The 20,516-nt window shown below is 53.1% G+C and overlaps 10 protein-coding genes across 10 annotated transcripts; 7 read left to right on the top strand and 3 right to left on the bottom strand.

The window, feature by feature from the left end:
* Nucleotides 1–30: 30 nt before the first annotated feature.
* COCCADRAFT_6539 (uncharacterized protein) lies at nt 31–1,562 on the top strand (the record flags this gene model as incomplete). Its single annotated transcript, XM_007715899.1, has 2 exons — nt 31–93; nt 144–1,562. The coding sequence occupies 2 exons, from the start codon at nt 31–33 to the stop codon at nt 1,560–1,562; spliced, it is 1,482 nt and encodes a 493-aa protein (XP_007714089.1).
* A 413-nt stretch (nt 1,563–1,975) lies between these two features.
* COCCADRAFT_100867 (uncharacterized protein) lies at nt 1,976–3,133 on the top strand (the record flags this gene model as incomplete). Its single annotated transcript, XM_007715919.1, has 1 exon — nt 1,976–3,133. The coding sequence occupies one exon, from the start codon at nt 1,976–1,978 to the stop codon at nt 3,131–3,133; it is 1,158 nt and encodes a 385-aa protein (XP_007714109.1).
* Nucleotides 3,134–3,210: 77 nt separating this feature from the next.
* COCCADRAFT_6537 (uncharacterized protein) lies at nt 3,211–4,233 on the bottom strand (the record flags this gene model as incomplete). Its single annotated transcript, XM_007715898.1, has 1 exon — nt 3,211–4,233. The coding sequence occupies one exon, from the start codon at nt 4,231–4,233 to the stop codon at nt 3,211–3,213; it is 1,023 nt and encodes a 340-aa protein (XP_007714088.1).
* Nucleotides 4,234–4,738: 505 nt separating this feature from the next.
* Nucleotides 4,739–8,509, top strand: COCCADRAFT_6536 (uncharacterized protein; the record flags this gene model as incomplete). The annotated part of the gene is made up of 6 exons (XM_007715897.1): nt 4,739–4,802; nt 4,874–5,007; nt 5,076–5,477; nt 5,530–5,596; nt 5,651–7,061; nt 7,117–8,509. 6 exons carry the CDS (start codon nt 4,739–4,741, stop codon nt 8,507–8,509), a joined length of 3,471 nt encoding a protein of 1,156 aa, XP_007714087.1.
* A 407-nt stretch (nt 8,510–8,916) lies between these two features.
* COCCADRAFT_100901 (uncharacterized protein) lies at nt 8,917–11,260 on the top strand (the record flags this gene model as incomplete). The annotated part of the gene is made up of 3 exons (XM_007715918.1): nt 8,917–9,182; nt 9,252–10,800; nt 10,850–11,260. 3 exons carry the CDS (start codon nt 8,917–8,919, stop codon nt 11,258–11,260), a joined length of 2,226 nt encoding a protein of 741 aa, XP_007714108.1.
* A 341-nt stretch (nt 11,261–11,601) lies between these two features.
* On the bottom strand, nt 11,602–12,825 carry COCCADRAFT_38332 (uncharacterized protein; the record flags this gene model as incomplete). The annotated part of the gene is made up of 2 exons (XM_007715917.1): nt 11,602–12,204; nt 12,349–12,825. 2 exons carry the CDS (start codon nt 12,823–12,825, stop codon nt 11,602–11,604), a joined length of 1,080 nt encoding a protein of 359 aa, XP_007714107.1.
* Nucleotides 12,826–13,364: 539 nt separating this feature from the next.
* COCCADRAFT_100868 (uncharacterized protein) lies at nt 13,365–14,265 on the top strand (the record flags this gene model as incomplete). The annotated part of the gene is made up of 4 exons (XM_007715916.1): nt 13,365–13,386; nt 13,443–13,522; nt 13,600–13,791; nt 13,849–14,265. 4 exons carry the CDS (start codon nt 13,365–13,367, stop codon nt 14,263–14,265), a joined length of 711 nt encoding a protein of 236 aa, XP_007714106.1.
* A 146-nt stretch (nt 14,266–14,411) lies between these two features.
* Nucleotides 14,412–16,202, bottom strand: COCCADRAFT_6532 (uncharacterized protein; the record flags this gene model as incomplete). The annotated part of the gene is made up of 1 exon (XM_007715896.1): nt 14,412–16,202. The coding sequence occupies one exon, from the start codon at nt 16,200–16,202 to the stop codon at nt 14,412–14,414; it is 1,791 nt and encodes a 596-aa protein (XP_007714086.1).
* A 394-nt stretch (nt 16,203–16,596) lies between these two features.
* COCCADRAFT_100896 (uncharacterized protein) lies at nt 16,597–17,887 on the top strand (the record flags this gene model as incomplete). Its single annotated transcript, XM_007715915.1, has 3 exons — nt 16,597–16,813; nt 16,867–17,710; nt 17,767–17,887. 3 exons carry the CDS (start codon nt 16,597–16,599, stop codon nt 17,885–17,887), a joined length of 1,182 nt encoding a protein of 393 aa, XP_007714105.1.
* Nucleotides 17,888–18,183: 296 nt separating this feature from the next.
* On the top strand, nt 18,184–20,253 carry COCCADRAFT_100881 (uncharacterized protein; the record flags this gene model as incomplete). Its single annotated transcript, XM_007715914.1, has 3 exons — nt 18,184–18,286; nt 18,342–20,011; nt 20,116–20,253. The coding sequence occupies 3 exons, from the start codon at nt 18,184–18,186 to the stop codon at nt 20,251–20,253; spliced, it is 1,911 nt and encodes a 636-aa protein (XP_007714104.1).
* Nucleotides 20,254–20,516: the final 263 nt, after the last annotated feature.

Here is a 20,516-nt window from a genome sequence, read left to right as displayed (position 1 = left end):
CAAGTTGTCATATTCCATCCGACAGTCGCAATGGCGCTGAGAGTCTCCCGCGGTGGTCGTGGCAGAAGACGCGGTAGAGGAAAGACACAGCCGGTACGTGATGTTGGTGCAGACGCCTAGAAAGCCGCTCATTGTTTTCATAGTGGGAATGGGAATCATACAAACCGAGTCCAGAGATTTATGACCAGTTATGGCGTATCCGTAAAGAACCTGCCGTAGTTACCGCACAACCATCCGACGACTGCCCGATACCACACACACAAACGCGAATCCTTGATCGCCGACAGACCGAGGGCGCGGTAGTAAGAAATTACTACGTCGTTCAAATCACACGTACCGGCGACGGTGAGGAACAGAAAGTTACAGAATATGTAGACCTTAGTTGCATATTACACTACGTCTCTTCCGCCGAACTGGAACGATTTGAAAATGAGCAGTTTAGACTCGAGGCTGAGGCTGAGGCTCTTGCAGTACAGTCAGAAATTGACGAGCTGGCGCGTCGGCAGCTGGAAAAGAATGCAAGGGGGGCCAAGACCACTAGAGTAGGAAGCCGGATGCTCAGTGGACTAGGGTTACCTTCAGATGTACCAATGCGGGCAAGAGGCAGACCTCCAGGGAGACGCGGCAGAGGGAGAGGCAGAGGGAGAGGGCTGACTATGCGTCACGATGATTTGGGTGAGCAATTTGGCGATTCTACTGTGTTTCTGGACCAAGTAGCCCAGGATATATCTCCAGTAATTCCAGAAACCGATGATGAAGAGGACCAAGATTCGGACGCACGAACCCAACCGTCGCCAGGTTTGATGCGCTCGGCATTTTTTGCCAATAGCGCTCTGCTACTGTCACCTGTTACAAGGAGACTTTCCATTCCCATCACCTACGACACCCAAGACGATGAAGCAGAGGATTTACCTACACCCATTGCGCAACAAGGCCACGGACTAGACGAAAACCAGCATCGTATCAAAAGACTGAGACTCTCAAACCCAGACTCGGATCACGATACATCAGCACTGTCACCTCCACAAATACCCACGGAAGCATTCTCAGCAGCCCTCTTCTCCGACCGCTCTTCTGCCGTAGACGCAAACTCCAGTCCCGTTGTCATCGAGGATACCGCACCAATACCACCCAGCGATCTACCCGCACTAGGATCGCCCATGTTTGGATCCGACTCCGACTCCGACTCCTCGATTTCCGCATATGCGCCGCCAGCCTCCGCTAATCCCACACGCTCATCTCCATCTGTACACAAAGACGGGCTTAACAGCGACACTATACACATGACTATGGATGCTACCATGGTCGACGAGCCCAGCAAGGCAGATGGCGAGAATGATGAAGCCGCAGACGAATACGTGGTCGAAGCGATTGAAGAGCATTATCATGATGGGAATAAGACGTATTATTTGGTTAAGTGGGAGGGGTATGAGGATAGTCGGGATTGGTTGGCAGAAGAGGATTTGCAGGGTGCGAGGGAGGTTGTTGCTGAGTATCATGCTAAAATCAGGCGGAGGGAGGAGAAGAAGCCTGTGGCTAGGAAAGGCATGTTTTTTAAATAGATGGATTGAATTTATGGGGAGGTATCTTGGGTAGCAATATTGGTCTGGATATGTAGGGTGAGGTAAACATTGGATAGCTGAGATTTATTTTAATCCAGAATTATGCTAGATTCTTTACTCTTGCTGTGTTGTTTCTGAAAGGCATAAACACGAATTGACGTACTGACTACATATGTATACAGTTGGGGCGATGGTGTGGTATCACAGGCCAAGATGACGGCTGCGGTAAACGCGAGGCCCGAGCTTTACCCGTCAGGCACAGGCCGAGGTAGCATGTCACTCATGCCCCGGAGCCCCCATGCATCAACAACACACCATGTAAACGCACCCTCGTGCTCTGCAACGACAAACGACGCGCCCATCGTCGTTCCTTTAATACACTCATCGCGCACAATCACATACAACAATCAACCATGGCACCCTCACCCCCCTTCGCCTACCCCTTCGCCGCCTCGCCCGACATAATCCGGTCGCACCAAAAAGACGCCTACTTCTCCGGCGTCCTCCTCGAGCACCTCTCCTCCCTGCTCCGCAAACTCTACGGCGCGCGCACCGCGCACACATATCTCTCTGAAACACGCGTTCTCGGCGAGCTGCTCTACCTCAGTCTCACGACGCTAATTGGCAACCGCACGCTGGGCGAAGAATACACCGATATTGTGCAGGTAGAAAGCGAAACAGGCCGCTTACCCGCGCTAGGGAGAAGAGCAGGATATATTGTCGCGTGTATACTAGGGCCATATGTGCTAGGGAGGGCGTTGCCGGCGTTCAGGCGCAGAATACGTGCGAAGCTTGAGGTGAATTTGCGGTGGTATGCGCGACAGCAGGCGCGGGCGCAGATGGTTGCGCAAGAGAAAGGCGAGAAGTTGCAAGTAAGGAGGCCGCTGGGGATGCGGGTGCAGAATTACATACTGCAGAACCTGGATACGATCACATCGCCGTCGCCGGTGTATGCAGTGTCGCTTGCGACGTTTTACTTTTCGGGCAGCTACTATCATCTGTCGAAGCGGTTGTGGGGGCTCAGGTATATTTTCACACGGCAGGTGACTGAGGGGGATAATCGGGCTGGGTACGAAGTGCTGGGTGTGCTGCTGGTGCTACAGATGGCGGTGCAGGCGTATCTGCATTTGCACAATACGGTTACGGCGTCGTCTACGGCAGCAGCGGCGGCGGATGGGAGCGGTCATCCGCATGGCACGTCGGCGATTGTGGGTGGAGGCGCAGAAGTGTCGCTGGATCCGAATGCGTACAGCGTCAACAATGCGCTCCTGTTCGATGCTGCTACGCCGGCTGTGCCCACGGCTGCGGCGTCGGACGTGCAAAAGTGGACGCACACGCCGCCGACGGATAAGCCGCGGTACGAACTTGGGGACGAGGAGACAATGGAGTGGATTGGAGGAGGGAACAGGAAGTGCACGCTGTGCTTGGAGGAAATGAAGGATCCGAGTGTGACTACGTGTGGCCATGTCTTTTGCTGGACATGCATTGGCGACTGGGCGAGGGAAAAGCCAGAATGCCCGCTGTGCAGACAGGCGTGTTTGGTGCAGCACGTACTGCCGCTGCGGGGATGATGGACCAAATGTACAATGGGTTGCTTGACGATGACGATGACGATGATGTTATACATGGTACATTTACATATAATACACTACAATACCTTTTCGGCCTCGTCAATCAGACGCTCGACCTTGAAAGCACTGTCGCCTCTGGTGAACATGTCGAGCAGCTCGCTCCTTCCCTTTCCCTCGTCCGTCTGGACATAGAACTTTTGCATGCACATGATGAGCCACCTGGCGTCGTCGAGACTGACGCCGCGCTTCTCAACGACCAGGCCCTGGCCGAGGACAAGGTTGTGGCTGTCGGCCAGCTCCTGGTGGAAGGTGACGGTAGTGTGGGGACTGGCGAACTCGCCGCGCAGCTTGAACTCGGCGAGCGTGGTGAACATGAGGGTTGTTGTGTGGTCGTGGGGGTGGGCAAACTGCAGGTAGTGTAGCTCGACGGCCTGCTGCGTCTTGCCCTGGGCGTCGGGGGCGGCGTCAGGGTCTGCAGGTATCTCGCGGGGGATGGGGAGGACGAAGGAGGGATGCTGCTTCGCGCTGCAGAGGAGGTTGGAGAAGGTGCTTGCTGGGACGGCAAAGTGGATGCCCTGTGGGTTGTTTGCATGGCGCATGCGCCAGAGGGCTTCTATCTCCTCTCGCGTGTTTTCTTGGATTTTGTCGACGGCGAGGAAGGAATTGAGCGTCTGGACGCCTGGAGGCGGGGCGGTAGGGGAGCCAGGTCCAGCGCGGGGTGGTGGGGGAGGGGGCGACGATGCCTGTTGGCTGTCTGGCCTTGATTGTGGAGGGGTGTTTGGTGTTTGTCGCTGCTGCTGCTGCTGCTTGTGTTGTGGTGGAGGGGTCAGAGGTCCCGTCGCACCAGGCACAATGGCCTGCTTCCTCAATTCCTCTATCCGGTCCTTGTACTGCTCTTTCAGCTCATCGAGGTCACGGAGACCCTTTTCACGGGCCTTTGACTCGAGCTTGTCACGGTACTTTGCCAGGACCCGCTCCTGGGTGTCGTGGGTGACGAGAAAGCGCACATCCTGCACACGTGCCCAGCGACGTTGTGTGGCGCGGGGACTGGCGAGGGGCTGGCGCAGGGCGTGGCGCAGCGGGGGGAAGCGCATGGCCATGGTGTCGCGACCAGAACACGGGTCAGGGAGCACTGGTGGGTGTGGTGGTGAAGTCTAAAATAAAATAATGTTTTTTCGCAACAGCAAGCCTCTAGTAACGAAGGCCCAAGACTCGATGACGGCAGACTGGCGGCGGAAAGACGGGGGTTCTGATTGGTGGGCGGATGCAGGGCGTGCATCGCAGGCCCTTGGGATGCATGGATGGCCTCCAAACCAAGAGGAGGCCAGGGCCGTGTCCAAACTGTTTCACCACCTGGGCGTTCCTGCATGGCTGCATGACCGTTTGCCCTCTCCCGCCCGGCCTGCACTTAGTGCTCGAGACCAGAGAGAGACTACAGGGTCAGCCATCGTCGTGGTCACACCCAGACGTCGCCCGCCCTGCCGTGCCTCTGCTAGCATCGCAGCCCTGAGCCGGCCCCTCTAATCATCCCAATAGCGCTATACCCCATATTCCTCCCGGCGCCAGAGGAATGCGCCCGCGCATCACCACAACCTCCTCGCCGCCATGGGCGCTGTCCACAGCAAAGCCGACGATGCAGCCGCCCTGTATCTGCGCGACCAGACCAGATGTATGCCTTTGTCTTCTTCGCTTCTCTGCTCGTCTTGTCACCAAAACCAGGCTCCAGCTAACCGCCCGCAGTCTCGGTGGCTTCGCTCAACATCACCAATGGCCGCAACCGCACGCTGCTGAACGTTGCCCCCAATGCCTTCCCCGCCACGCGCTACACTGCGCGCCGCGACTTTGGCGACGACAGCGTAATCGAGTACATCCAGGTACGCCTCCCCCTGCCTGACCACCACCACCATCACCATCTCTCTACTAACTCCCCCTCTCCCCACAGGACCCAGAGGCAGTCCCCTCCAGCGACAGCCCCCCAGCCTTGCTCCTTCGCCTGACCAACGACGAAGAGCTCACCTTCAACTTCACCTTTGTCCTCCGCCAGCACCTAGCCGTGCCCAGCATATACAATGTCAACACTAATTCCGCAATCACCCCCTCGGGCCTCGTCGACACAAACATCAACGGCCTGACTTTTCTCTTCGCCTCGAGCTCAAAGGACCTTGACAACCTCGTCACGCGCGAGTTCCACGCAAACCCAAACCTCCACAAGAACCCCCAGGTGGAGCTTGTCGGCGACTACTCAACGGGCGGGCATGCCTCCGTCCAGTTCCAGTGGTCGTGGAAGTGGACCCCTCCAAAGCCCTCAGAATCCCGCGGCGGGGGCTGGCGCACCAGCTGCAGTGTCTGTATACACCCGCTCCTCCTCGCGCCTACAAAAACTGACATTTTCCAAGTTTGTCGAATACGATCAGCGAGCACACCGACTCGAGACACTAGCAAACTTTTCCTTTTGGGTCCAAAGTACTACAATTTTCCCCCGACCTTGCGCGTACGAGCATCCGCTGACGACTACAGACACGTCACGCCAGGTCCAAAGCCCCAAGTCGCCCACCCCGCGCATGGAACTTGCTGTTCCGCCCCGCCTTCGTGTACCCTCTGCCCAATCCATAGAGTCTCGAGTCAGCGACTCGGCTGGCGAAGATAAAGAATGGGAGGCCCCTCCCCCGAGATCGCCCATTTGCGAGCCCATACCAGAGCACAGTCTGGGTTTGGTACCCAGCCAGGCGACTACAGCATCGAGTGGAAATGTGCCCGTCAAGCTCGATGTTTCTCGCCCAGGCGAGGACCTCAGCCAAACCGATGATGGACCGCTATTCCGTGCCACAATGAAGTCGCTCGAGCAAAAGACTGGCAACATGCGCACGAGGTGGAAAAAGGTCCTGAAGCGCGCAGAGGCCGCCATGGAAGCCCAGGTTGGGTGCAACAATGCCATGTCCGATCTCATGGATGCACTTCGAGAGGCCTCATCGTCCAACGCCAACGCTGTCCAGCCTGCCATTGATCATTACTTTGACAAGATTGCAAAGGAAATCTTGGTGTATGAAAAATCAAATGCTACTAATATCCAGAAACTCATTATTGATCCCATCTACAAACTTTACAACATTGATATCAAGCAGGCCGAGACGAAGCGCAAGGATTTTGAGGAGGAGAGCAAAGACTACTACCAATACCTCGGCCGCTATCTTGGTCAGCGACAAGATACTTTGAAGGAGAAGAAGCGCGCCGAGACCGACTCCAAATACCTCGCAAAGAGACGCAATTTCGAGTTGAAGCGCTTCGATTATTCTTCATTCATGCAAGATTTACATGGCGGCAGGAAAGACCAAGAAGTTCTTTCCCACCTGACCCGATACGCCGACGCGCAGGCCAAGCGCTACCTTGAGACCGCCAAAAAGATTGAGACGATGCTGCCCCATCTCGAGGCGTTGACTTGTGAAGTTAAAGAGGCAGACAAGGAATTCCAGATTCAGAGGACCGAAAGAGAAGAAAAAAGACGCGCCCTCGAAACAATCAAGAAGACTTTTGACGATGTACCAAACCAGTCAATCACATCACCAGCAGCGTCCACTGCAACTGTGTCGAGGTCAATATCAAGATCCGAACCGGAATCTCTGCCTGGTCGAAAGAGCAGTATCGCTCCTGTATTTCAGAGTACAATGGCCTCTCCCATGGCCTCTGCATCTACGAGTATTCCTTCGTCTATAGCACTACCACAAAGCCCAGAGGCCAGCAAGACCAGTTTGGCAATGAACACAACACAGCCGGACAAGTTCAAGGGAATCAGAGATCTGGAAGAAAAGGACCTCGCTGCCATGGTCGAGGCCGGCTCGGGCACAGGCCGTAAACAGGGTCTCCTTTGGGCTCTCAGCAGACCTGGAAGCCATGTAGATCCAAAGGGTTTGAACAAACAAGCCTGGCATAAGTGAGTCTCCGTGCATCGTGTTACCACAAAGTCGAAATCATACTGATATGCCCAGGTTCTGGATTGTCCTTGATCAAGGCAAGCTTTCAGAATATACAAACTGGAAGCAGAGCTTAGAACTGCACATGGATCCTATTGATCTTCGGATGGCCTCAGTGCGCGAAGCACGTAATGCTGACCGTCGGTTTTGCTTCGAAGTCATAACTCCGCAGTACACAAGAGTGTATCAGGCTACCAATGAAGATGACATGAAGTCTTGGATCAACGCTGTCAACAACGCTTTGCAAACAGCTGTCGAGTCTGCGGGGCAATCTGATAGGCCGTCGACTGATTCGTTGCCTGGGCAAACCCACCGAGATATTGCATCAGTACTCACTGGCAAGAGTCCTTCCATGTCGAGCCACCGCAACAATTACAGCTCCAAGGCCCCTGCTCGACATGCCACAGTCGGCGATCGGCCTGGCGGCTATCGCCGAGATGAGGCGCCTGGGGACGATGGAAAGTTGCTGAAGCAAGTGCGCGACGCAGATGCCAGCAATAGAGTGTGTGCGGACTGCGGCACCGAGATCAAGGTCGACTGGGTGTCTATCAACCTTGGTATTGTCATCTGTATCGAGTGCAGCGGCATTCATCGGTCGTTAGGCACACATATCACAAAGGTGCGCTCCTTGACACTGGACGTCACTTCTTTCACTCCCGATATCATCGAGATACTCCTCAAAGTTGGTAACCGCATCAGCAACTCCATCTGGGAAGCCAAGCTAGATCCTGGCAAGAAACCTGGGCCAATGTCAACGCGCGAGCAGAGACTTCATTTTATCACATCAAAGTACGCAGAGCGAGCGTTTGTAGCGCCAATATCGCCAAGCATGTCACACTATACGAACCCAGAGGAGACGCTGCTAGCGTCTGTTAAGAAGAACGACATCCAGAATGTGCTCTATGCACTGGCATTGCGGGCCAACCCTAATGCGCGTGATCGCTCACGAGGCACTCATGTTGTATTTCTAGCACTTGCAGCAGCGGACCCAGCATCACCATCGGCCTCGGCATCACCAGCGACCTCACCGGGCATACCTCCACGGCCGGGCACAGCACAAGCCTCACGGAAAGCTTTCGCTGTGGCAGAATTACTGTTGCAAAATGGCTCAGAGTTGCCCATGACGCCCGCTCCTATCCCGCTGGGTCACTCAGCACGAGCATACCTTGACTTCAAGGCGGACCAGCGTGCAGGCAAGCTCCCTGCGCCCATGGCAAACAATCAGGCGTCTTCTAGTGCAGAAAAGATCCCGCCTCTACCACCAATTCAAGCCGGGAATGGTAGCTCACCATCGGAGAGAGCGCGAGAACGAGAGGCGCGAATGCAGAAGCGGGTATCTGCAGGTGGAAGGTTGGTCAAGAGTCCAAACCTGGATGCAGCCGAAGGTAAGCGCGGCTTACAAGGATAGCCGATGCTCATGTATTTGTGATCTTCTAGTGTATACCTTCCCTGGGTGGCGTGCGGTTTTGTGCGATGGGCGTCGACCGGCTAAGGTGCGAGTACGGATAGACGCAGAGAAACGACGGAGGCCATTTAGCGATATTGGATTGGGCGTGTTGCCTCTGCCTTTGGATATGCAGAAATCGATTTCTATGCAACTGTTCTCGTTTGTTTTTGTTTTTGAATTGCATATTGTATCATGGCGCAGAGTGGTTGTCTGAACTTGTACTATCCTAATGACTATCAGGTCGATGTATGTAAAGAGGCCCGTGCGACCACCCCCACTAGCGCGCACCAAAATTACCGTCAAGTCGCCAAAGTCACCCCCGCAGGCACATTACTACCGCCATCGACACGCACGCACAGGCAGCAATCATGGCGTCGGCATACTCGAATCTGCCCATGGACGGCGACGATGAATTCGACGAGAGCCAAATCGACTTTACCGACATTGAAGAGCAGTTCCAGGTCCGACTGGATGAGGGGCTTGATGCCTTTGTCGTAATTGATGGACTGCCAGTGGTGCCCGAGGACAGCAAGGGCAAGCTGATCAAGTTCGTGCTGCGCAAACTGAACAGCGTGGGCAAGGTCAAGGACGATGGTGTACACATGCCCGTAAACGACTCAGGCAAGACGGAGGGGTACGTTGATTTCGACATGCGCACCGCGCACATTCGCAGACGGTGACCAAGGCACTGACGGCGACACAGATATGCCTTCGTCGAATACAGCGCGCCCGCCGAGGCTGTTGCAGCCGTCAAGCAGCTCCACGGCACTCCACTCGACAAGAAGCACACCATGGCCGTGAACAAACTCACTGACATCGACCGCTACGGCAAGGAGGGCCGTATTGATGAGGAATACCACCCACCCGAGATTCCTCCGTTCGAGCAAAAGGAGCACCTGAGGTGGTGGCTCGCAGACGAGGACAGCCGCGACCAAATCGCCATGTACCGTCAGGACAGGGTTGGTGTTTACTGGAACGAGAAGGAAGATCAGCCCGAGCAGGTTGTTGACCGTGAGAACTGGACAGAGTCCTTTATCCAGTGGTCGCCACAGGGTACTTACCTCACTTCTATGCACGCTCAGGGTGTGCAACTGTGGGGAGGCAAGTCATGGAGCAGGCAAAAACGATTCGCGCATCCCGGTGTCAACCTTGTCGACTTCTCGCCCGGTGAGAAGTACCTCACCACCTGGTCGCACCGCCCACTCCAGGTTGACGAGAACCACCCCGTCCCATCTCTCTCGCTCGAGGAGGATGGCAAAAACTACATCATTTGGGACATTGCCACTGGCAAGCCCCTGCGTTCTTTCGCTACCATTGATGTCCCTGGTGGCACCGATGGTGAAGGCAACCCCATCAAGAAGAAGCTGCAGTGGCCTACCTTCAAGTGGTCTTCGGATGACAAGTATGTTGCACGTATGACCCAGGGCCAGTCCATCTCCATCTACGAGCTTCCCCGCATGAACCTACTCGACAAGACATCAGTCAAGATTGAGGGTGTCATGGATTTTGAGTGGGCTCCCGCTACCCCACGCAGAGAAGGAATCAAGACCTACGAACAACTTTTCTGCTACTGGACTCCTGAACTCGGCAGCAACCCCGCCAAGGTCGGACTCATGTCAATCCCATCCAAGGAGGTCGTGCGTACCCGTAACCTCTTCAACGTTTCTGACGCCAAGCTGCACTGGCAATCAGAAGCCGCATATGTCTGCGTCAAGGTTGATCGCCACTCCAAGTCCAAGAAGTCGCTTGCAACAAACTTGGAAATCTTCCGCGTTCGCGAAAAGGGTGTACCGGTCGAAGTTGTTGATTCTATCAAGGACACTGTCATCAACTTTGCCTGGGAACCCAAGGGCAACCGTTTCGTGCTCATCACCACTGGCGAGGTTATTCAAGGCGCTGCCGTCGGCCCCAAGACCGCTGTTTCCTTCTTCGCTACCGAAAAGCTAAAGGGAGGAGCCGTTGGAAACTTCCGCCACATCCGAACCATTGACAAGAAGAATAGCAACGCCATCTACTGGTCGCCTAAGGGACGATTCGTTGTTGTCGCTGCTCTCCAATCGCAGCAATCTTTCGAGCTCGAGTTCTGGGACATGAGCTTCGACAAGCCCAAGGACGAGTCTGAGAAGGGTGACAAGGAGGTCAACGCCAACCTGCAGCTCATGGATACTGCCGAGCACTATGGTGTTACAGACATTGAGTGGGATCCTACAGGTCGCTATGTGGCTACCGTTGCTAGCGCTTTCCGTCACCGTGTATGTATAATGATTCGATTACTGTTTTGCTTTGCTAATGCTCTCTTAGATGGAAAACGGTTATCACCTGTATGACTTCAAGGGCCAACTTCTCCGGGAAGAGGCTATTGAAGGCTTCAAGCAACTTCTCTGGCGCCCACGACCCCCGACACTGCTCTCCAAGGAAGAGCAAGCTGAAATCCGCAAGAACCTGCGCAACTACTCCAAGATCTTTGACGAACAAGATCTTGCCAAGAAGAGCTCAGCCAACAAGGCTGTTGTGGAGGCCCGTCGCGAGATGCTGCAAGAGTGGCATGCATGGAGGGAACAGGTCACCCAGAGACTCCGCGAAGAAGGTGCAGACCTGGAACTGGCGTTCCTCAAGGGAGAGACACCTGGACAGGCAGAGGATGGTCACCAGGAGGAGATTGAGGAGATTGTGGAGGAGATTATTGAAGAGAGCGAAGAGGTCATCAACTAGGATGATGCGAGGACGTAGTGTGAGGCGGGCTGGACGTACATTAGATGAAACGATGGAAGTCAGTTTGCTGAACAAGCATGTGGTTATGAGACTTGTGACATCTGCTGTATATGTGCGTTGTTGAGTAACGTGGTCTGGACTGAAGGGTTGATGATTTCTGAGAAGTGTATAGTGAGTGATATTGAGGTGCTGAGCGAAAAATGTTGGACTGTTGGATAATGAACAAGATGTTTTGATATTAGAGCTGAATGCAAACATACAGGCATGTGGTTAGATGAAACAATCGCTGTAGATGTAGTCAACATGTCCAACCATATGGCACCAAATAGAAAGACAGGACATCAACTCCACACCGACGGTCTCTTCCTCGACTCAAGCCTCTCCCTATACTCCCGACAACTAATCTTGATCCCCTCCTCCAACCCAACCTTCGCCTCATACCCAATCAATCTCCTAGCCTTCTCAACAGAAACATAGCAATCCCTACACCCTTCACTCACCATGCCGCGACTCAAATTCGCCTCTGACCCCATGGCCCACGCCGTCCACTCCGCCGCAATCCCCATCCAGCGCGCCAACACCACCGGCAACTGCACCTCAAACTTGGGTACATGACCGAACTCGCGCCAAATCGCCAAACAAAGCGCTCGCGCCGTAACCGGCTCATTGTTCGAAATGAACATTGCTTCCCCCGCCGCTGTGCGCGCGGTAGATAGCAAGTTCTCCAGCGCCAGCACGTGCGCGTGCGCAACGTTGTCGACGTAGACGTAATCTTGCAGGTTCGTCCCGGGACCGAGGATAAAGGGGGTTTGGCCTGCGTCGATGCATGCGTGGATCGTCGGGATGCAGATGCGATCTGTGGGGCCGAAGATGGGGGCTGGACGTAATGCGGTGGTTGCGAAGGAGGGGGAGTTTGAAGATAGGACGAGGGATTCTGCGAGGGCCTTTTTGGCGGGGAGGGGGGGAAAGGGTGAGTGGTGGGTTTGGTTGTTGATTTGCAGGGGAAAAGGGTGGGAGAAGAAGAAGAAGAAGAGAAAGGGAGTTTTACAAGGGAAATATGGGGATAGAGGAAGGGATGTTTAACATACCTTACTCTGCCCGTAAGTCGTATCCGTGTTTCCCAGCGGCCACGTCTCATCTGCGTTTTTGAAATCCCGCGAGAAATCATCACAAAGTACGGCGATACTACTGGTGTACACAAACGCCTTGACGCCGTGCTCTTTACTCGCCTCTAGCACGTTCCGCGTGCCCTCTACATTCACTTTAAACACCGTGTCGCAGTCTTTCATGCTGTACCGCCGTGTGCCCACGTAGAAGATGCCGGCCGTGTGGATTACGGCTGTAGGCTTGGTTTCAGCGAATACTTTGGAGAGAGAGGGGACATCTAGAATGTCGCAGCGCATATAGCGCACGCGTGGGTTGGAGCTGAAGGTTTGGGTGCCGAGGGATGGGAGGGAGATGTCGAGGGCGGTTACTGTGTATTTTGTAGTGTTGAGGAGGGCTGAGATTATGCTTGTGCCTAGGAAGCCGCTTCCGCCTGTTATTAGGATGTGGGGGGAATCCATTGCATAGGAAAGATAATTGCGAGCTTTGAAATGTGGTGGGTTTAGTTTGGCGGATCCAAGGGAAATGGGTTATTAACGGTGTTCTGGAAAGTCGCGGTAGGATCCTGGGAGTCTTGCCAGCTAAAAACTCTTTCTCCAATTGGTTTCTCCTTCTCTTTTGGTGATGATTCAATGTTTTGCTGAAAAGTGGGCGCGTGTAAGAAATCAAATGTTGGGTCTGTTATGATGAGGTTACAAGTAAGACCGCTGACCCGTTCGAGCCGGACCATCCTGCCGTCTCTCGCCTAACCCCATCAGGCTCGATGCGTATCCTTCAATGCGACTTTACATATGAAATCCGTGTTGTTATTTTATTTGAAATTTTATTGAAATTTTATGATGGTGCCGAGGTTCCTAACGTGACATTTATATCTGGCTAGTACAGCACAGAATTGTGACGACAGTATTGTTCACGTTGAGCGCCTGACAAACAAAAGTTATTTTTCCATTTCAACCAAATTTTCAAACACTACAAAAATTCACCACTCAACACCACAACAATGAAGTTGAACGAAAATGAGTGTATGCAATCTAAGATCATATATTTTTCTTTCTTTGAAGTGCTAAACCCGTCCTAGGCATTCTTACCCCGCGCCTTCTCCTTGTGCCATACTGCTCACATCATGTCCTAACCTACCACCAATGGATGCAAGACGAAGTACATTATCCCCGCATTCGTCCTCCAACCCCGTACTCTCTCCTTGAAAGATCAGTGGTATTAAAAAAAGTCTCTAGGACCTACAAAAGCTCACAGCATCTGAGCCCCTCACGCTACCAGAAGAGTACTCGATGCAAGAGTCTTGGCGACAAGATGCCGATAAATTGACGTTCGTCATCTGCACAGCATCAGACCACTCAGCATGGGCTGAGAAGAAGCAAGTTATACCTGGACTGCAAGACGCGCCCGAGTGTATGATTGGAGATGTTGTAAGTTAACCCCACCACGCTTGAAAACAAATCCGTATAACACGTGAAAACGCTTAGAATCTCTTTTTGTATCCTTATGACGACGACGATGAAGACAACGTACAGAACGAAGAGAAGAAAAACAGCGAAGACTTCGTAGTCGGCGAACTAGAAATCATGATTGCCCAACCATCAGCTCGAGGAAAAGGCCTCGCACACGAAGCACTCCAAGCATTCATGTGGTACATTTCTTCCTCCCTACCCTCTCTCCTCGCAGAATACACACAACAAGATAAGCAAAGAAGAGCAAGCTTGCGCTACCTACGCGTCAAAATCGACAAAGACAACAAGCGCAGTCTGGCGCTGTTTGAGAAACTAGGCTTCAAGCATAGTACGGGCCCGAATTACTTTGGAGAACTGGAATTGAGAGCAAATATGCTAAATGGGGGTGTCAATATGGAGAATGTCGAGAAGCTAGTATATGGCTCTTCATAAGCGCAAAGAACGAAAGCTGGATTCAATCTGGCCTCCATGGAGTGCAGAATTTCAGATTTGGTATCTAGATATGGGCAGGAAAATGCGAATTGTACAGAAAAGAAGAACGCCCTGAAAATGCAAAAAGATGCTTTTTTGCCCCGGGACTACGATTCTTCGTCTTCATCCTCATCTTCGTTTTCTTCATCAGCCGCGCCATTCATTAGGCTTTTGCGCGGCACTTCGAAAACGTAGATGCCGTTTTTGACTTTACCAGACATCCATCTTGCTAGTCTTGGTTCCTTGCCTACTGCTGCTACAATGCATAATCCGTCTTTACCCCTGTCGCCTCGTTCCTGTATTGAGAGTCCGTTGACGATACCTCGAATCAGAATTGGGCCATCTTCACTGTTGCCGTCCATTGTTGCATCCTCATCGAGAGGCACACGTCCCACCTTTCCAATCGGCTCAATACTCCTCTTGTCGTCGGTAATTTTCCAAGCACGTATCCAGCCATCCCAGCTCGCTGTAAGGACCAGATTGGCAAACGGCACCGTGGCGAGCGCGGTAACGTATCTTGGTAAACGCGGTCCCGGTTTGACCGAAGTAGTAGCATCGTGATTAGCTGACATTTCTTCTGGCGCAAGTGGTGGATCACGGCCATGCGTAAGCGGGTAGGTGAAAAGAGGCTTCTTCCTGGTAACCGACCACAACGAGAGGGCGCCATTATCGGAAGCTGTAACGAACAAGCTCGCGTCAAGGAGGCCAACGCAGTCAATAGAGCCTTCTGCGTAAGCAATAGGTGTATCGTCGTCGTCAGGGTGTGTGCTATTGGTCATTCCTTCCTTTGCATCTTCTCCGTCAACATTTTTGCCAAAGCGGCCTTTGCGCAGCTTATCCATGCCCTTTTGTCTTGCTGTACCACCGCCATGGAACACCAGCTGGTTCTCCTCGACAACCCTCCATAGACGCGCAGTGCGGTCTCGGGCACCGACACTAACACACGTCTCTTGATTGACCTCCAGTCCACCAGCAACCCCAATGACGGCGTCTTGGTGTCCCACAAGTGTCTCGATGTATGCAGACTCTGGTGCACTCCACACAATAACAGCGCGATCTGCTCCACCCGAAAACAATTGGTCGGTACCTCGTCGGAAAGAAAGCGAGAGGACAGCATCACGATGGCGAGTAAACAGATGGCGGGGTGTCAGAGTATCAGCATCCCAAATAATTAGTCGGGCATGCATGTCGCCAGTGGCCAGGTATTTTCCAGAATCCGATATGGCAATGGACACAATCTCGCCAGTGTGGCCTAAGTAGGCCCTGTCACCCTTCTTATTCTTGTTGCCTTTGCGCCAGAGGAGTCGCTTGGGAGTTCTACGCGGTGTGATATTAGTTGGACGAGAAGCATCTGGCGCGTAGGATTTTGGGTCGGCAATCTCCCACTTTTCTACGACGAGGTCCTTGCTGACTGTCCACGCATAAGGTAGCTTGACGGCACAGCCTGTTATCGCCTTTTGTAGACCCGAGTAGCCAGCAGCATGCGATGCGCGCTCAAAGTCCAATTCGTCGGCAATGGAGCGGTAGATCTTTCCCTTGCCCTCTGCGACATCCTCCTTCAGTCTTTCTGCGATGAGGTCCTTGTCAATCTGCTCAGCGTCGAAGCCCACCTCTTGCTCGACCTCGCTGCGGATGTTTTCCAGATAGCGCTCTGCCAATCGGAGGCGCTTTTCGGCAGCCGTTTCATTCTCGTCCTCGGAAGTCTCGTCACTATCGTTCTCATCGTCAAAGACGGGTCCTTCGTCGTCGTCGGAGGCGTCGCTGCCGCTAATAGAGTCTTCTCGCTGGGCGCGGCGGGCATTGGCGTCGGTGTTGCGCCTCTTGGGAGCGCTGGATGTAGCTTCGGATCGCTTCCGTTTCCGCTGCGAGGCAGGGGTGGTGAAGAAGGAAGAGGACATGATGTCGAGGTGGTGGTTGTGGGCGACAGAGGCCCTTGGTGGATTCCAGATGCGACCTGAAAAATGGTCGGCCAACTTTTTTTCCAACGCCGACTGGGATGGGAGCTGCCACCGCCGCGGAGGTCTTGGCGCACGTGCACCTTGAGCGCGCTCGTTCCGCCGCCGCGTTGGGGCACATCATCGACTCCATCACCGCCATCATCGTCGTTTGTTACAAATCACCTTTGCTTTCCCGCCCCTCCTCAGTTCCTACTCCCCGGATCGAATCACTGCTCATATCCGGCTGTCACCGTCAGACAGAGGCACCCACTGCAGCAAACCCGGCCGCTGTCCATCTACGCAGCACCGCCCTTCACTTATCCACCACCCACCCACAGAACATATATAGCCCACCATGAGTGGCAGTGGCGACCAAGAACGCGAGCATGCGCTCGAAGCCTACAAGTCCAAGCTCCTCGAGTCAAGAGAGTGGGAGGCCAAGCTCAAGGCATTGCGACTAGAGATAAAAGGTCTACAGCATGACTTTGACGTATCAGAGGAGAACATCAAGGCGCTGCAGAGTGTTGGTCAGATAATAGGCGAGGTGCTCAAGCAGTTGGATGAGGAGCGATGTACGTTGTATCAGAGACTCCGCCACCCTCAAATGCTAACCCGGTGTCTGCAGTCATTGTCAAGGCATCATCCGGCCCCCGCTATGTAGTCGGATGCCGGTCAAAGGTCGACAAGGCCAAGCTCAAACAAGGAACACGTGTTGCCCTCGATATGACAACCCTTACCATAATGCGCATGCTACCCCGCGAAGTCGATCCCCTCGTCTACAACATGTCGTTGGAAGACCCTGGCCAGGTCAGTTTTGGTGGAATTGGTGGTCTGAATGAGCAGATTCGCGAGCTCCGTGAGGTCATTGAGCTGCCACTCAAGAACCCTGAGCTGTTCCTGCGAGTCGGTATCAAGCCACCAAAGGGTGTACTGCTCTACGGACCCCCAGGTACCGGAAAGACGCTGCTGGCCCGTGCCGTGGCGAGCAGTCTGGAGACCAACTTCCTCAAGGTTGTTTCGTCGGCCATCGTCGACAAGTACATTGGCGAGTCGGCGCGTTTGATCCGTGAAATGTTTGGTTACGCAAAGGAGCACGAACCATGCATTATCTTCATGGACGAGATTGACGCCATTGGTGGTCGACGTTTCTCCGAAGGTACATCAGCAGATCGTGAGATTCAGCGAACCCTCATGGAGTTACTGAACCAACTGGATGGTTTCGACTACCTCGGTCAGACCAAGATTATCATGGCAACCAATCGACCAGATACCCTCGATCCCGCTTTATTGCGTGCTGGACGTCTTGACCGCAAGCTCGAGATTCCCCTGCCAAACGAAGTTGGACGTCTGGAGATTCTGAAGATCCACTCTGGAAGTGTTGTCACAGATGGTGAGATTGACTTTGAGAGCATTGTCAAGATGAGCGATGGATTCAACGGTGCCGATTTGCGCAACGTCGTAACAGAAGCGTAAGTACTCTTACTTGAACTAAGAAAAACAGACAATGAATACTAACATTTCCCAGCGGTCTCTTCGCTATCAAAGACTACCGAGACTCAATCAACCAGGACGACTTCAACAAGGCAGTCCGGAAGATGGCCGAGTCGAAGAAGCTCGAGGGCAAGCTAGATTACCAGAAGTTGTAGATTGGGATGCTAGTCACATTACGGCCGTGATGAGGGTAGAGCGATGGGCATCATGTACGATAGTACGGGACGATGACATGGCAATATTAATAAATAAACTGCCCAACTTCTGTTTGAATCTGCATGCATTATCACGTGGTGTACCTGAGTGACGTATGTTCACTAGCTTAGAATTTAAGACCGGCCATAGTAACGCACGTGACAGCGCGCTCTAGCGAAATGCAGGCCCGGCCGTCGAGTGTGTAGGACGATGTTGGGTAAACACGCCCACGGCATTTTCCTACAACACAATAGATATGGACGGATCGCAGTCGCCGACTAAGCCAAAGCGCTCTCGCGCCGAAATGGAGGCCGAAAGCAGCATATCTGCAAGGGAATCTGCAGCGCAGGCTCACGAAGGTACCATCAGCCCGTGTTGTATGCGCGCAACTCTCTCTAACACTATGTTGTGTAGATGATACATCTTCCGACGACGGTGACTTTGGACCTGCCCTTCCTTCCTCTGCGCCGAAAAAGAAGAAACGCAAACTGCCGTATGAAAAGCTCTACGTTGCTGCGCTCCCTGGCGCAACCCGCTACTCCAAATCACTCATGCACCGCGAACAACTGTGCTTCACCACATTTACTCACCACACCGACTTTCTCATCACCAGCTCCATCGATGGTGTTGTTAAGTTTTGGAAAAAGGTCTTTGGGGGAATCGAATTTGTCAAAGAGTTTCGCGCCCACAGCGGTGAGATCAAGTCTGTCAATGTAAGCGCAGACGGTCGCAGCTTTGCAACTGCTGGTGCAGACAAGACTATCAAGATCTTTGATGTCATCACATTCGACCTGCTGGCTATGTTGACCTTGGATTATGCCCCTCTGGCTGTTTGCTGGCTGCATGGCCGAGGCGCAAGCTTCCCCCAATTAGCTGTCAGCTCGGAAGAGAACAGTTGGATCCGTATATACGATGGCAGGGGTGAGAATCCGGAGCCGCTACAGGTCTTGAAAAGTGTGCATAGAGCGCCTGTAAGTCTGATGGCGTACAATAACGACTACGATTGCGTGGTGAGCGTGGACCAAGGCGGCATGGTGGAGTACTGGAGGCCAAATGGAAATTATGAGAAACCAGACAATGTGTGGTCTTTGAAGAGCTCGACAAGTCTGTTTGAGTTCAAAAAGTCCAAATGCGTCCCTTCCTCGCTCACCATTTCGCCTACTGGCAAGCAATTTGCTACATTTTCGTTCCCTGACCGCAAGGTCCGCGTGTTTGACTTTGCGTCGGGAAAGCTGCACCGAACCTATGACGAATCCATTGAAACGATGGCGAGCATGCAGCAGGCCGGAACTGCGGTCCAGCATCTGGAAGACATGGAGTTTGGGCGAAGAATAGGCATCGAGAGAGAACTTGACCAGCCATGGGTGCGAAGCCGCATGAATGTCATTTTCGACGAGACGAGCAATTTCATTCTCTACGGCAGTATGTACGGCGTAAAAGTCATCAACACGGTGACCAACAAGCTCGTCAAGCTCTACGGCCAAGAAGAGTCGATCCGCCCGCTATGGCTATGTCTCTACCAAGGCCAGCCCGAGAAGAAGGGAGTCGTCACAGTCGAAATGGCAGCAAGTGAGAACCCGCTGCTACAAGAAGCCGAAGCCCGAGATGCCATGCTGGTATCTACAGGATCCGGCAAAGTCCGCTTCTACATGTACACCAACGACTCAACCGTCTCCAAGTCCGTCCGTGACGTGCAAAACGAAAAGCCACGCACCGCAAACACGAACAAGAAGAACGACGAAAAAGCTCTCGCAGCAACCGGCACAACAGCTACCCTGCACACAACGTATGGCGACATCACCATCCGCCTCTTCCCCGACGCGGCCCCGAAAGCCGTGGAGAACTTTGTCACTCACGCCCGCAACGGCTACTACAACAACGTCATTTTCCACCGCGTCATCCGCAAATTCATGATCCAAACGGGTGATCCCCTAGGCGACGGCACGGGCGGCGAAAGCATCTGGGGCAAGGAATTCGCGGACGAGTTTTCAAACCTCAAGCACGACAAGCCGTATACGGTCAGCATGGCGAATGCGGGTCCCAATTCAAACGGAAGTCAGTTTTTTATTACAACTGAGAAGACGGTAAGTTTTGTTTCCATCTCTCTCTCTCTCTGTCCCCCTTCACCCCCCCGATACGTGTTTGAAGAGTGTGATGAAATACAGAAAGCTAATTGTGTAAAATATAGCCGTGGCTCGATAACAAGCATACAATTTTTGGGCGCGCAATCGCAGGCATGGATGTAGTGCATAAGATTGAGAATACAAAAGTGTACAAGGAGAAGCCCGAGGAGGATATCAAGATTATTAATATTTCGGTTTCTTGATCGAGTTAAACCAAAGGGACGCTGGGGGAGACAAAAAAAAGTTAAACAGTTCTTGTAAAGAATCTTGACGAGAGAATGAAGATGATACGTAAAACAAAAGCTTCGAGTTCTCTCGCTTATTCTCATTCTGCAACGAGCAAAATATCGATACGTGGCATAACTATATATATATATACTCTGGAAAACCCGATCCATGTCCATAGGGAGATGAGGGGAGAGGAGGGGTTTTTGCACAAGAAGACGAAATGAAGGTCAAGTGAACA

The sequence above is a fragment of the Bipolaris zeicola genome (assembly GCF_000523435.1).
Source record: "Bipolaris zeicola 26-R-13 unplaced genomic scaffold scaffold_120, whole genome shotgun sequence".
NCBI classification, from domain to species: Eukaryota; Fungi; Ascomycota; class Dothideomycetes; order Pleosporales; family Pleosporaceae; genus Bipolaris; species Bipolaris zeicola.
This window is presented reverse-complemented; position numbering and strand designations above follow the sequence as displayed.